Source organism: Myotis lucifugus, unplaced genomic scaffold (assembly GCF_000147115.1).
Source record: "Myotis lucifugus unplaced genomic scaffold, Myoluc2.0 scaffold_1085, whole genome shotgun sequence".
Classification (NCBI taxonomy): Eukaryota; Metazoa; Chordata; class Mammalia; order Chiroptera; family Vespertilionidae; genus Myotis; species Myotis lucifugus.
Genome location: NW_005872133.1, coordinates 79,204 through 94,521, shown reverse-complemented (window position 1 = coordinate 94,521; position 15,318 = coordinate 79,204). Strand labels below are relative to the sequence as shown.

The following is a 15,318-nucleotide window of genomic DNA, read 5'->3' as shown; positions in this document are numbered from 1 at the left end:
AGGGGGACAGCTCTGCTCCAGGAATGAGGGGCCCAGAGGGGGAAAATGACCCGGAGGCATGTGCCCAGGAAGGAGGGGCTGGAGGCTGTGGCTGAGAAAAAGAGAAGTTCATGAACATGTGATAGAAAAAAAGCCCAGATTCTGGGGCGACAGAAGGGACCTGTTTCCTTCCCCCTATTTCCCTGCATTTCCCTCTGCGCTCATTGTCACAGGGGACACCGCCCTGAGCTGCACAGTGAGAGGGTGAGCGTGTCCCTGCTGATCTGAGCTCTGCAGGCCACAGGGACCCCACATCTTCCTGAAGCGTTTCCAGGCCCGGGTGACACTGTCCATGGTGAGGACCCCAGGGAGGTGCTGACGGACCAGCTGAGGAGGAAGGAGACCCCGTGGGGGAGGCTCTGACAGGGAAGGACGTGCCCTGGGTCACCTCAGCTGCAAGGGGCGTCTCAGGAGGTTCTGGGTCTATTTCCTGCTTCACCATGGAAATGACAGCCAGGCTGCTAGAGAGAGGCTGTGCCCTCACCTGTGGGCTGCTGTCGTGACAACCTTGTGACAAGAAGGAGTGGCCTCCAAGTGACCACCACCTGTGTGGCCCTCTGTCCATCCTGCTGGCGCCAGGGCCTCCTCCATCTGCTCAGCTGAGGCCACAGGGAGAAGAGGCCATGACCCCCACCCTCAGGGCCCTGCTCTGCCTCGGTGAGATGGGAGGGGGAGGGGAGCCCTGGTCTGTCAGGACCCAGGACTCAGGAGGCTCATGGGGAGGAGGGTGCTGCTCAGGGTTCAGGGCAAATATCTCACAGGGACTCTCTTCCAGGGCTGAGTGTGGGCCTCAGGACCCCAGTGCAGGCAGGTGAGTCACCCCAGGTGTCCCAGGTTCCACTCCTCACTGGGGACATAGGCCACCCCCCAGGCAATAGGGGAAGGGGTGCAGATCTGTCTGACAGACGGGAGCATCTGGGATTGAGAGCTGGGACCAGGGGTGGGAATGTCCTGTGACCCAGCCTCTGATTCCTTCCAGGGCCCCTCCCCAAGCCCACCCTCTGGGCAGAGCCAGGCCGTGTGATCCCCCGGGGAAGCTCCGTGACCATCTGGTGTCAGGGGACCCCAGGGGCTGAGGAGTACCGTCTGGAGAAAGAGGGAAGTCCACCATCATCCAAAAGACAGGAGCCACAGGACCCCAGGAATAAGGCCAACTTCTCCATCACACACATGGCAGAACGTGATGCTGGGATATATCGCTGTCTATATATCAGCCCCACTAACATGTCAGAGCGCAGTGACCCCCTGGAGCTGGTGGTGACAGGTGAGAGGAAACTCAGGGGTCCCAGCCTCAGGCTCTCCCCTCAGGAAGGGGATCTGCTCTCAGGGTGTCTCCCTCTCACAGCCCAGCCCTGGGGGCCATGAGGGAGGTGTGAGCCCCATTTAACACGCTGCTTGCCTCCTCTCCTAGGATCCTACAGCAAACCCAGCCTCGCAGCCCTGCCCGGCCCTGTCGTGACCTCAGGACAGAACGTGACCCTCCAGTGTGGCTCATGGCAGGGATTTGACAGGTTCCTTCTGACTAAGGAGGGAAATGACAGGCTCTCCTGGGCCCTGGACTCACAGCCACATTCCAGTGGGTGGTCCCAGGCCCTGTTCCCTGCAGGTCCTGTGACCCGCAGCCACAGGGGGACGTTCAGATGCTATGGCTGTTACAGGAACAGCTCCCAGGTGTGCTCACATCCCAGTGATGACCTGGTGATCCTGGTCTCAGGTGAGGGCCCCTGATCCAGTCTGCTGAGCTGTCAGCTCAGGGTCCCCTCCCCAGAACAATCATGGGCTGAAAGGGAGGGAGGGGCTGTAGGGGTGGTCACCCAGAGAGATCTGCACCTCAGACACCCCCTATCCCCTCCCCAAATCTCTCCCTCACCTGGTCCAGAAGGTGCAGGTGGGCAGTGGGAGAGACTTAGTGAGGACTCTGTGGAGGGGGGCTCCAGGGTCAGCCCCAGGCTGTCCCCCTCTTGCAGTCCTTCCCAGGACCCAGGGGCCCAAGACCCCGCCCAGAGGGTGCTCTCTGCTCAGAGGGAGACAGCACCCTTGGACAGTTCTGGGTCTGAGGACCTAATGCCCCCCATGCGCTAAGGGCAGACTGTGTCCTTAGGCTACTAAGAGCTAAGGACAGATTTCAGGGAACCACAGGCCCCAAGGGATCTGAGGATGGGTCTCCCCCACACAGGGAGTCAGGCCCACAGCGGGGAAGTGGGGTCTCTGTGTGGCGGTAGTGGGTGCCTCCATGGGGACAAGGGCTGAGCCATGTGATGGTTCAGGAACCTCTGAAGTCTCACGTTGACTCACACTTCCCCTCCCTGGGCCTCAGTGTCTCCCAGTGTAAAAGGAGAGAATCCTTGCCCAGATCTTACATTTCCTCTCAGTTCTGGCCCTGACCTCCTGGGACAGAGGTCTCACAGGGAAGCCCCCAGGATGTGATGTTATGGGGTCTGTCCCCTCTGTCTCAGTGACGGTGACACTGTACAGGGAGGGACAGGCAGGACAAGGGTCCGGGCACCCAGTCCTACCCCTCAGCTCAGGCTCAGCTCAGAGGAGGGAACAGGGTGGGTCAGCCCTGGTTCAGCTCCTGGCTCTGCTGCTCCTGCTGTGGGGCTGGGCGGTCCCTTCTCTCCTCTGAGTGTCGGGTTCCTGTCTGCTCATCCCTGGTCCCATCCTGCTCACAGGCTGCTGGGAGATGAGGTGACAGAAGGGCCTCACAGAGCTCAGGAAGGCAGAGCCCCCAGCCCAGCCCGACCTTCCCAAGGGGCGTCAGGGCCTGCAGGGTGGAGATGGATCCTGGAGAGACAGGGAGTCCACCCCTCACCCTGCCCCTCCTGTCCCTGCTGTGCTGGGGATGGGTAATGAGGAAGGACCCTCAGCTCCAGATGAGACGTGGACAGGCCGGTGCACAGGAGGAGCCCAGAGCACGAAGCTAGTGTCCCCCTGGGGAGCAGCGTGAGGACAGCACAGGGAACCCACAGTCCTGGGTTCCAGTCCCAGCCCCGCCCCTTCCAGGCTGGGTGACATGGGGCACGTGGTTAACCTCTCTGAGCCTCAGTGAAGTGGGTGGTGGGGTCAGCAATCCTGATACATGACTGCTGTGCGGTGAGAGGAGATGAGTGGCAACCCCAGCACGTACCTTGCACATGTAGGTGCTCATTAAATGACAGCACTGTCTCATTCATGACGTCATGAGGAGATAAGGGCTCCCCAAGACCTTTCAGGTCTGATTCCTTTCCAGGAGACGTCTCCAAACCCTCCATCTGGGCTGACCCGGGCCCCAGCATCACCAATGGGAGCCCTGTGACCATCTGGTGTCAGGGGTCTCTGCAGGGTAGTGCCTATGTTCTGTATAAAGACAGGCGCTCTGAGCCCTTCGAAACAAGGATCCCACAGGACTCCAGCATCAAGGCAGGTGTCCTCATTGGAGCCACGACCTCACACCATGCAGGGCTGTACCAGTGTGCATATTACACCACTGAGGACATACTCTCAGAGCTGAGTGACTCCCTGCTCCTAGTGGTGACAGGTAAGGGAGACACCGGGTCCCCTCCCCACTGTGAGCTCCAGGTCACAGGCAGAGGGAATACAGTGTGGCCTCAGGGGACCTCACCCCTCACAGAACACACCTGGGGCATGAGGGTGACGGTCCCTTTAACACAGACCCTTTCTCCTCCTTCAGGAGTGGGCGGTGCACCCTCCCTCTCAGCCCAGCCAAGCCCTGTGGTGGCCTCAGGAGGGAACGTGTCCCTCTCCTGTAGCTTATGGTCCACATTGGGCACTTTCCATCTGCTGAAGGAGGGAGGAGCTGACCCGCCCCGACACATGGAAGCTGAATCGAGGATCCATGCTGGGAGGTGGCGGGCCCAGGCCATCTTCCCTCTGGGCCCCGTGAGCCCCTCCCATGGGGGGACCTACAGATGCTATGGTTCTTCCAGCTCCTACCCCAACGTGTGGTCGCAGCCCAGTGCCCCTCTGCACATCGAGGTCACAGGTGAGGGACAGACCTGGGTGCAAACCCATCTGTATCCTGGGCTTAAAACGACTGTGCTGTGTGTCCATTGGAGCCCTGGGCTCATGGGGTCAGTACACTGGCCTCTTGGGGACAGACCACAGGCAGGAGGCTCAGGGAGGGACATGTGAGACCTCTCACTGCAGCCCAGTGGGCGATGTGGGGTGTCCCCTGGTGCCACTGTCCCCTCCTCCCAGGTGTGCACAGGGAGCCCGCCCTCTCTGCCCAGCCAGGCTCGCTGGTGCTGCCTGGACACAGCCTGACCCTCCAGTGCCACGTGGAGGCCGGCTTTGACACCTTCGCTCTGACCAAGAACGAGGGGCTCACACCCCCTCAGCGCCTCCATGGGCAGCACAGCCCCCACTTCCCCCTGGGCCACGTGAACATCACCCACGGGGCCGGTACAGATGCTACAGTGGACACCACGGCTCCTCTGTGTGGTCGGCCCCCAGCGCCCCCCTGGACATCCTGGTGGCAGGTGAGGAGCCAGCCCTGCCCCTGTCCTGAGGGTCTGCTCAGGACTCTGGGCCCAGGGTCACCTGGGGGTGATGGGGTCCAGCAGAGGGGCCTGGAGCAGAGGCTGAGCTGGGCGGAGGCATAGGGGAGGGAGGGAGAAAGGGGGTGAGGCCATGGAGATATAAAACGCCCCCAGGGGGACTGAGAGGAGCTGGTAGGGGTCACAGACAGAGTCTCTGGAGAAGGACAAGGTCCCTCAGCTCAGGGTCAAGGGCGAGAGGGCAGGGGTGGCTCTCTATACACATCACAACCTTCCTCTCCCCAGGAATGTACAGGAAACCCTCCCTCTCAGCCCAGCCGGGGCCCTCAGTGACCAGGGGAGCGACCGTGACCCTGCAGTGTGGGTCTGAGATCTGGTTGGACACCTTCCACCTGCACAGGGAGGGGTCACTGGACCCTCCCCAGCACCTTCGTCTGCAGAACACGTCTGCACCCTTTCAGGCCAACTTCACCCTCAGTCCTATAACCTCAGGCCACCAGGGGACCTACAGGTGCTATGGTTCAAACAGCACCTCCCCCTACCTGCTGTCACAGCCCAGTGACCCCCTGGAGCTGGTGGTCTCAGGTGAGGAGCCCCAGCCCCGCCCCCATGTCCTCATGTCAGTTCAGGGCCCTGCACCCAGGGGACCTTGGGCTGCAATGGGTGTGTGGTAGTACCAGGAGGAGGGCCACCCAGAGGCGACTCTCACCTCTCAGAGGGATGGAAAGAGCCAGAGCTGGTCCCATGCCTGCCTCATCCTCATCCTCATCCTCATCCCTGAGGCCCAGACTTGCTCCCGTGGGCAGAGGGAGGCTGGCGAGGATGGAGCTGACCAGAAAGAGAAAGGCCAGAGGAACCCATCCTGACCCTCCAGTCCCCAGTCCTGTGGCCTTAGCCAGAGACACCAAGACAGGAGTGTGACCAGCAGAGGCCGATCCCCAGAAAGAGCAGGCTCCCCTGCTGGGGCTCTGCCTCTCTCCCAGGGAGGATAGGGGAATGGAGATGCTGGGGGACCACAGGGGAGGAGCAGCCCCCACCCCTCACCTTCCATCCTGATTGAGGAGCCTGTGAGCATTGGTCCCCCAACGGGAAGTCAGGCCCACAGAGGACTCAGTGAGGGTCTGGGGGGAGGTGGTGGGTGGGAGGAGCTCAGTGTTGGTCTTGGCTCAGCCACTTCCTGGGTCATGGCCCGAGGAAAGTTCCTCCTTCTCACTGGGACCAAGTTCTCCAAAGGCTGCTAGGGCACCGTGTGTGCAAGTGTGTGTGTGTGTGTGTGTGTGTGTGTGTGTGTGTGTGTGTTTGCGCAGGTGCATTTGTGCATGTGTTCCCACGTGTGCCTCCATGCATGTGTGTGTGCACGTGTGTGCTTGTGTGTCTGTGTGTGTCTGTCTCTCTCTGTGTGTGCCTGTGTGTTGGGGACTCAGCCTCCTCCACAGCCTTCCTAGGAGCAGCAGTGGAGTCAGGAGAAGCAACCTCAGCCCTGGTTCAAATCCCAGCTCTGCCCCTTCCCGCCTGTGGGACCTGGGACACGTCTGTTCCTCTGAGTCCTGGTCCATGGGCTGTGGGTCAGGCCCCCACTTGCCTCAAAGGGAAGACCCTCAGCATGCAGCCCGGCCCTGGTTAGAGCTGAGGAAGGACTCAGCCCTCCCTCCTGCCCTTCCTGGAGGCACCCCACGTGCACAGGCCCCACTGTGGTGGGGGGGAGAGTTAGGCTGCAGAGTGGGAGAGGGATCTGGGCTGGGATGGAAAGGGGTGGTTCTACCTGCAGGTACAGGAACAGCATGAATAATAATAATAATCCTATATAATAAATAGCTAATATGCCATTTAGACCAAACAGCAAAACAACTGTCCAGACATCCTTCCAGATGACCTTTCGGATGAAGCCAGGGCTGTAAGGGCCAGCCAGGGCTGCGAAAGCCAAGCCCTTAGCACGAATTTTGGGCATCAGGCCTCTAGTAATAATAATAATAATAATAATAATAATAATAACAACAACAACAACAATAATAGTAATGATGCCCTGACCAATTTTGCTCCGTCAGTTAGAGTGTCAATCCGCGGACTAAAGGGTTGCAGGTTCGGTCCCACGTCAAGGGCACATACCTTAGCTGCTGATTCGATCCCCCACCCTGGTCAGGGCACATGTTGTTGGAGGCAACCATTCAATGTGTCTCTCTCACATCAATGTTCTCTCTCTCTCTCTCCCTTCCTCTCTTGCTCCTCCTCCTCCCTGACTTCCACTCTCTCTCTCTAAAGATCAATGGAAAAAATATCCTTGGGTGAGGATAAAACAATAATAACAGTAACAACAACACACAGGGATCCCCCTGTCCCAGCCCTGCCCCGCCCAGGCTGGGTGACCTGGGGCTTCTGATTAACCTCTCTGAGCCTCAGGGAAATGGGTAGTGGGTTCCGCAATCCCTGTCGCATGACTGTTGTGAAGTTAGAAGAGATGAATGACAGAACCCAGCATGTTCTTCACACACAGCAGGTGCTCATTGATTACATCATTGGCTCATTCATGACATCACTTGTATTCAAGGTCTTGAATGGAACATGATCATCCTGATTGGGGTCTCAGTAGCCCTCATCCTGCTGCTCTCCCTCCTTCTCTTCCTCTTCCTCCGCTTCCGGCGTCAGAGCAAAGCCAGAACATCGGGTGAGTAGGGGTGACCTGGGTCACAGGAGGGAAAGCTCCAAGCATCTGCCACAGGAAAACCAATAGTGGAGGTCAGCCGAGTGGATTTCTCCAGAACCTCAAATCAGAAAATATGGAGCACTAGCTAGTTTGGCTCAGTCAATAGAGTGTTGGCCTGTCCCAAAAGCCCCTGCTTTCACTGACCTTGGCCCCCCCTGTGCCTTAACACTCCTGTCTCCTCCCCCAGCTGCAGCCTGTGAGGGGAAGAGACAGCGGCCCTGGGGGTGGGGGCACAGGGATTTCAGGAGGCGATGGGGAGGGCTAGGCAGGAAGATTGGGGGTCCGGGTGAGAAGGACTGAGACCCACACTGAGTGACCTGGCGCTTCACCTCACCCTGGGTTAGTGGCCCATCTGGGAGCAGGTGGGGTTTGCAGCCCTGAGATCTCGGGGACCTGCCAGGAGACACACCCCCGTTCTGTCCCAGCAGATGCTTCTGTGAAGGACCCACAGCCTGGGGAGAGCGTGGAGCTGGACCCTCGGGTGAGACCCCTGCTCCTGTCCAGGCCACCAAGGACCTTCTGTTGCCCAGTTTAATCCAATGGAACCTTCCCCGTCCCACCTCACCTGCTACTCAGCAGCGTCCACACTGACCTCCCCTCTGGGCCCCCAGGTCCTCCTGCTGTGACTCACTCCTCCTGGTTTCCTTGTGACCTCATGGCCCCTTCTATGTGGCCCCCTTTGCCGGCCCCTCGTCCCTCTGACCTTGTGCAGCCCCAGGTCTCAGGAGGAGGCAGGAATGAGTGACTCACCCACAGGTCCCCAGGATCCCCTTCACTCATTCACCCAGCAGATGTGACAGGGATGTTTCCTGGCTCCATTTAGGGGCCACAGTGCAGCCCTGAGCCACATTGTCTCCACATGCCTCGAGCTCACCTGTGGGTGAGGGAGACAATGTGCAAACAAGCAGACAGTGTCCCAGAGAGTAAAGAGCTGTGAGGGAACATAAAGCAAGAGGAGGGGATAGAGTGCATGGTTGGGGGACAGGGAAAGAGCAGGTGCAAAGTTCCTGAGGCAGGGCATGCTTCTTCAGGAGGATGGGCCATGAGGCTGGAGCCAAGAGAGCAAGAGAGAGCACGTTAGGATAAGAGTCAGAATCACAGAAGCATCCAGACGCCCCAAGGCTCAGGAAGTCCCTGTAGATTCCATTAGAAGAGGGGCCTGATCTATTTAAAGTGTAAGTGATTTCTCTGGCAACATGTGGATACATGACAGGAGGCACTGTCTCCAGCAGAACAGGCAGGATGAAGACCCCCAGGGAGTGACGTACGCCCAGGTGAACCACTCAACACCAAGACCCAGGCAGGGAATGGCCACCTCTCCTTCCTCCCTGTCGGAGGAATTGCTGGACACAAAGGGCAGACAAGCAGAAGAGGACAGACAGATGGACAGTCCGGTGAGTCCCATTCTCTGCAGACCTCCAGGTTTCCCCAACCCCCACAAACTGTCATCCCTCTCTCTCCCCCTGCTCCAGGCTGCATCTGACGCCCCCCAGGATGTGACCTACGCCCAGCTGAACCTCTTGGCCCTTAGACGGCAGACAAGTGCAACCCCTTCCTCCCCATCAGAGGAGCCCCCAGAAGAGCCCAGCTTGTATGCTGCTCTAGCCATCCACTAGCCCAGGAAGGACCCAGACCCCACACTCCAGGGAGGGGGCCTGCAGGGACCCCAGAAGTCATGGGTACTTCCCCATGGACACTCAGCTAGTGACCCTAGCCCAGCCGTGGGCAAACTACGGCCCGCGGGCTGGATCCGGCCCATTTGAAATGAATAAAACTAAAAAAAAAAAAAGAAAAAGACCGTACCCTTTTGTGTAATGATGTTTACTTTGAATTTATATTAGTTCACACAAACACTCCATCCATGCTTTTGTTCCGGCCCTCCGGTCCAGTTTAAGAACCCATTGTGGCCCTCGAGTCAAAAAGTTTGCCCACCCCTGCCCTAGCCTGTCGGGAGACCAGACCTGCTCCCCCGGCAGTTCCTGGCACCCTCTGGGAGTCACTTGGTTCTATAAGCAATATGCCTACTTTTTGGAATCAAAGCAAGACTTCTCAATAATCAATGTGTGAATTTAGAACAAAACAGAAGTGAAAGAATGTTTTAAATGAATGACAGTGTAAATATCATACATCAAACCTATGAAATGGACCATAGAAACAACGTAAATGTCCTTGAACTGATAATGGGATAAAGATGTGGTAACTATACAAAAAGAATGTTTCTCAGCCATAAAAATTAAATACTGCCATTTGCCACAACATGGATGGATCTGGAGAGCATCACGCTAAGTGAAGAAAGTCAGAAAGAAAAAGACAAGAACCGTATGATATCACTCATGTGGGTGAAATATGAAACTAAACTGTCATGTATGTTAACTACATTGAATCTGTAATTAAAAACTTTCCTGTAGCCCCAGCCGGTTTGACTCAGTGGATAGAGCATTGGCCTACGGACTGAACGGTCCCAGGTTCAATTCCAGTCAAGGGCACGTGCCTGGGTTGTGAGCTCAATCTCCAGTGGGAAGCCTGCAGGAGGCAGATAATCGGTGATTCTTTCTCATCATTGATGTTTTTCTCTCTCTCTCTCACCCTTCCTCTCTGAAATCAATAAAAATATATATATTCAACAAAAACACTTTCCTGCAAAGTGACCTTTGTGTTCAGAAGTTTCTCTGCTAAATGCTTCTGAACACTTATTCATATTTGAAATACACGCATATATATACACATGCATGTATGAAATACACACACATATATACATGGACATACACATGGGCACACACGAACATATACACAAATATACATGGACATATACACAAACGTACACGGACATATACATGGGCACACATGGCCATACACATCAACATATACACACACCTGGACACACACATAAACACACACACAAAATCTAAAATAGTATAAAGATCTATTATTCTAATTTGAAAAGAATGTACCCAATGTCATTGGATACATAATTAATATCTAAAAACCAATTGCATTTCAGACCAAGGAGAAGCAAACCTATGTCTTCCTCACCCCCCCATACAGCACAGCAAAACCCCTAGTCATAGCACGTACATCAAACAGAAGCCCATCCTGGCTTGGGGCCGGAGCTGCGAGGTGCGGCCTCCTGACTGCAGCAGCCTGGAGACCAGATGTGAACCGGGCAGCTCCTGGGACCCTGTGGGAGGCACCTGGTTCTCTAAGCAATATGCCTACATTCTGAAATCAAAGCAAGACTTCTCAATAATCAACGTGTGAATTTAGAACAAAACAGAAGTGAGAGAATGCTTTAAGTGAATGATGGGTAGCAGCTGCCATGAATGGCCCTAGAGCAGCTGTCCTCCCTCCCCGCTCCCCACCTTTAGCCTCACTGACCAACCTGCAGGACTCCAGGAGCCTCAGAACCCCTACAAGGCTGTGGCTGACCATGTGTGTGCCACGCTGCCATGGTCCTCTTCCTTCAGTCCTTTGCAAGGGGCCTACTGACAACTCCAATGTTAACTGCAAATGCAGATTTCAAGGTGGAGGGGTAGTGTATAGAAGCTCCTACACTCACCTCCTCCCAGGACCAAACTGGAATTAAAACTGAATGAAGGAGCAATCACCCTGAATTCCCACCTGGAGACTAGCTGAGGAGTCACAGAGCCAAGGATTTACAGAAGCCACATGGAGACTGGCAGGAAGGGCAGGCATGAGAAAAGGGTCGCCCAGCTCTCCAGGCAGTGGCTGACCTTGGCCTGCACCAGAGTCCCTCCCAAGAGGCCCAGAACCAACCCCAGTGGCCAGCCTCACAGACATCAGAGCAGGACCCATATAGCCTCACAAGCAGCACATCCAAAGGGAGATCTCCCAGACCACAGGCCCTGCTGAGGCAAATGCGTCTTCGTATGGTCAGCATCTGCCCAGCAGCTGGCACTCCGAGGTTGGGGCTGAGCCTCACAGTCAGCCAGCCTGAGGGTCGATCCCACACACAAACACAATACCATCAAGACTCAAATACACAGTCGGTTGCGGAGAGCCCGTCGTCCTTGGAAACGGGGTGTGGCCAGAAAGTGGGCCGCCCCCTTGCCCTTCAAGCAACGCACATTCCTGGGGAACCTGGTGCGAAACCATTCCTAGACAACCTGCTTTTGAGTCGGGTTTCCTACATAGCAGAGCAGCTACCTAGCCGCGATCTATTGAAAGTCAGCCCTCTGACACAAGGGTTTGTTTCGCTCCTGGCCTCTGGCCTCTCTCCTTCTCAAGGGGTCTGCCTCGCAGTTGGCTGTCCAGGGAAGGAAAGGGGGTGGGGGAGAAACCGCTCAGGGAGCCAATGGCGGCATTGGCGTCCATTCCTTCATTTTGCGCCTGGCACAGGGACCATTGCCTCCTCACAAGATCCCGCAAGGACCTTCGCCCCGGGCTGGGACGGGGAAATGGGGGTGGGTGACGACGGACGCGGCCCCTTTCCCAGGGGGGCCGAGGGCCGGCTCTCTCCTCCCCATTTTTTCCTCCCCCTTCTATGAGCCCCGTCGACAAGCACTCCCAAAACAGCCTGCACAGGGGGGCCACAGGGACTGACGGTTGCGCAGTAGCTCAGGTCAACCAGATGGCCGGGCCAGACTTTGTCTCGGTAAGGATCATGAGAGATGGGTCTACCAGATAGTCGGCCTGAACTTATTCTCAGGCAGCAGTGGGGACTGTGAGAGACGGGGTCAACCAGATAGCCAGCCCGGACTTACTCTCCTACTTACTCTCCTACGGCAGTAGGACTGCGAGTGATGGGGTCAACCAGATGGCCCGGCCCAGACTTTGTCTCTGGCTGTGGATTAGAGTCATCAGGTTGACCAGTTGTCTGTGGAGATGAGAGATTGAAGACAAGGGACTGGTGATTGAGGGAAGGAGGGGAAAGGCCAAGGGAGGAACATGGGGAGGGGGCGGGGCCAGGGGCAGGGGCGGGGCCAAGCCTGCCAGGTAGGAAGAGCAAATAAATGTTGACAGAATATATATATATTTTTTAAAGATTCAATTACAAAAGGAGGGCCCACCTAAACCACGCAAGAGACATTCCTAGAGCACCCAGCTTAGGTGATCAAAGAGATTACACCACTTGGTCCCACAGGACACCTACCACATTAGCCACCCCACCAAGCTGGGAGTCATGGCAGACCTAGCTAATACACAGAAACAAACACAAAGACGCAGGCAAAAGAGTGAGACAAAGAAACAGGCCCCAAGTGAAGAAACAGTAGAAATCTTAAAAAAAAAAAAAAGCTAAATCAAATGGAAGCAAGCAGTTTATCAGATATAGAGTTCAAAGTAATGGTTGTAAAGATGTTCAAGGAACTTCAGGAAAATTATGACAGCATGAAAAAAAACCTTTTTAAAAAGTCAGATATGAAGAATTCAATATATGACATCATGAATATACTGGCCGTGGCAGGGTAGCTCATTCAATTGGAGAATTATCACATACACCAAAGGGCCTGCATCCCCACCAGCAGTGGACAAGGGTTCCCTTTTTTACACATCCTCACCAACAATTGTCATTTGTTGATTTGTTGGTGATAGCCATACTGACAGGTGAGGAGATACCTCATTGTGTTTTATTTTGCATCTCTCTGAGGATCAGTGACTGGACCAATTTCATTGATTACGATGGGTTTCCAACTCTTTCCTTTCCATCCCTTTCCTTTACATCCATTTGCATTGAACTGATTTCCTGCTATGAACCATAAAGGAGCCACTAAGGAGGTCCAAGGTGGCCCTGGCCTGACTCCACACTCTACCCCAATTTACTGTCCTTTGTGGTAGGTGACTCCACTCTTCCCTAGCTTGGCCAGACTTTCCTCAGAAGTGGAGATCTGTAAATCTTGACTAGTTCCTTCAGTTTCCAGGGATGTGACCAGCTGGGCCTCCTCAGCGCATTAGGCTCACTTCTTGAGCTGCTCCTGCAACTGGGATTCCTGTTCATCCAGCCCATTAAGGAGACCCCATCCTTGCTGTTTCTGGGCCTGTAGTCTTTGCAGATTAGCGTTTGCCCTTTGAAATTAATTCTGAAGACTCTGGCCCATGCCTGAGTACATCTGTCACCCAGCTGGCATGGCCCAATTGGTAGAGCGTTATCCTGTGCACCGAAAGGTTGCTGGTTCAACTCCACGTCAGGACACACACCTGAGTTGTGGGTTCAACAATGGTCAGCGTATGTGCAGAAGGCAACTGATCAATGTTTCCCCTTCACATCCATGTTTCTCTGTCTCCCTCTCTCCTCCATCTCTCTAAGCATGTCCTCGGGTGAAAATTTTTTAAAATAGAGCACCTTCTTTCTCCTTAAGGTCCTCTTGCACATAAGGTCCCTCTTTAGGTGTCATTGTTAAAGGCATCTAGCTCCTTAATAGCAGGGAAACCTGCAGCAGGACTGGATCCTATGATGCTCTTTGATAAAACGGCCCTGTGTGATGGTGAGAGAATCTCAGGAGTAAAGATGTGAGGAGGATCAATGCCCTTTATTAAATTCTGATTGATTGAGTGAAAAGCCAAGGCAAGCATATCCTTTGAAAGCTTCCCAAGGGGTCACATAACACTCAAAGGTAGGCTAGTCAGGTAGAAGCTAACCCTGTCTCCAGGAAAATCTCACAAACTTCCAATCCAGACACAAACTCATCCATGTCTTCATCAGTTTCTAGGAAGATCTCACCCTCTTTAGCTTTTTCTGCAGGGGATACAATCCACGTTTTGTACTTAGCAGGTGGCACAAGGCTGGAGGCCAGGACATGGGCACAGGTGCTTGCTCCAATGTGCCCTTTACCAAGCACACGGCACCTGCAGACTCATCTCCGTGAGCTTCCCACCAGGGCCAACACCACTCACCTCCCAATCGCTTCCACGGGCAGCCACAGGCAGCTTCAAGGTGAGCGATGCTGGTTTCCCCTTAGCACAGACAGAAATCCACATATGGGGCTCAAAACGATAAAAAATGGCACCATGTCTGGCCTTGTCTTCAGATTTTACAGCCCACGGGACCCCGTTACAGAGGTCCCACAGTACAGCAAGGCACTGTGGTTGTGGTGAAGTCTGGGTGGAGGAACAGCCTGGTTCAAGTTCCTCAGAGACAGCTGCAATGCATTCTGGGTACATGCACAAGACACACAACAATGAACAATTCCCATTTGCTCAGGACAACTTTGCCTTCTAGGTCAGCGAAATCCCAAACCTTTCCCAGTGTCAGGTCTGGGAGCCTGATATGTTCAGGAAAGCAGCAGCATCAGCAGCCAGTACCCTAAGGGATGGGCCGCACTGCCCTTTCTGTAGCATTTTCCACATGAAGGGGTCCCACTTGATGACTGTGTCAGGGAGAGCTGGGCCGGCACAGCCATGGTACCCCCATCCTGCAGGGGAGGGGAAGGATGGACAGGCAGGCAGAGGTGGGGTGGAGAGAAAGGGGCAGGATCATGAAAGGCAAACCCATGTCTCCTCTCACCCCCGGGGATTTCCCTTTCACGTCCATTCCTATTGGACGGTCCCCTCCCACACACCTGCTTCTCCACAGAGAGTCCCTCCCAGGCCTGTCCTGCTGTTCAGGATGCAAAGAGGTGGGTAGTTGGATCTGCCCTGCCCCATGGCGTCCTCTCTCCCTAAGTTAGCATCTGACTGTGATGTGCCCAGTAGGGCCCACGCCAAAGGTGAGTCTCACACTCACACCTGGACAGATGCCCACGCCTGGCTAGAATGGCTTGAATCAATTTCACTCACGGACACAGAGGACATGGCTCAGTGCTGACCATGGGCTGGGTCTGTGGAAAGAGAGACCCCAGTGCCCATATCAAAAGCATGTGGAGGGGCACCCCTGCTCCAACTTTCACCCTAAGTTCATTCCCCTCCCTGGGTGGGGCCACCCTCGGTCCCTCTCTTGTCCTCACAGAGGTGGGAAGCTCCTCACTGATGACTTCTGGCTGCACCCAGGCAGAGTAGCCACTCAACTTTGGCCCCCATTGTCTATCTGCTTCCCTCTTCATCTGGGGAACATCCACTTCCCTTTTGGGCATTGAGGATGGCCACATGTTTCAGAAACAGTGTGCATAGCCTTTCTCAGCATCAAGAGCA

General features: G+C 55.2%; 1 protein-coding gene across 1 annotated transcript; it reads left to right on the top strand.

Annotated features, from left to right (window-relative positions):
- Nucleotides 1-229: 229 nt before the first annotated feature.
- LOC111824268 (leukocyte immunoglobulin-like receptor subfamily B member 3) lies at nucleotides 230-8,999 on the top strand. The gene is made up of 12 exons (XM_023747990.1): nucleotides 230-696; nucleotides 815-850; nucleotides 1,019-1,303; nucleotides 1,451-1,753; nucleotides 3,269-3,556; nucleotides 3,710-4,021; nucleotides 4,237-4,548; nucleotides 4,821-5,120; nucleotides 7,081-7,197; nucleotides 7,665-7,717; nucleotides 8,466-8,630; nucleotides 8,709-8,999. The coding sequence occupies exons 1-12, from the start codon at nucleotides 663-665 to the stop codon at nucleotides 8,850-8,852; spliced, it is 2,349 nt and encodes a 782-aa protein (XP_023603758.1). The 5' UTR covers nucleotides 230-662; the 3' UTR covers nucleotides 8,853-8,999.
- Nucleotides 9,000-15,318: the final 6,319 nt, after the last annotated feature.

Excerpts from the sequence above, each read along its gene's own strand:
- LOC111824268 (XM_023747990.1), top strand. The coding sequence starts at position 663 with ATGACCCCCACCCTCAGGGCCCTGCTCTGCCTCG. Across the intron at positions 4,022-4,236 it reads TCTGCACATCGAGGTCACAG|GTGTGCACAGGGAGCCCGCC; the intron begins GTGAGGGACAGA and ends CCCTCCTCCCAG. Across the intron at positions 7,718-8,465 it reads GCGTGGAGCTGGACCCTCGG|CAGAACAGGCAGGATGAAGA; the intron begins GTGAGACCCCTG and ends CACTGTCTCCAG.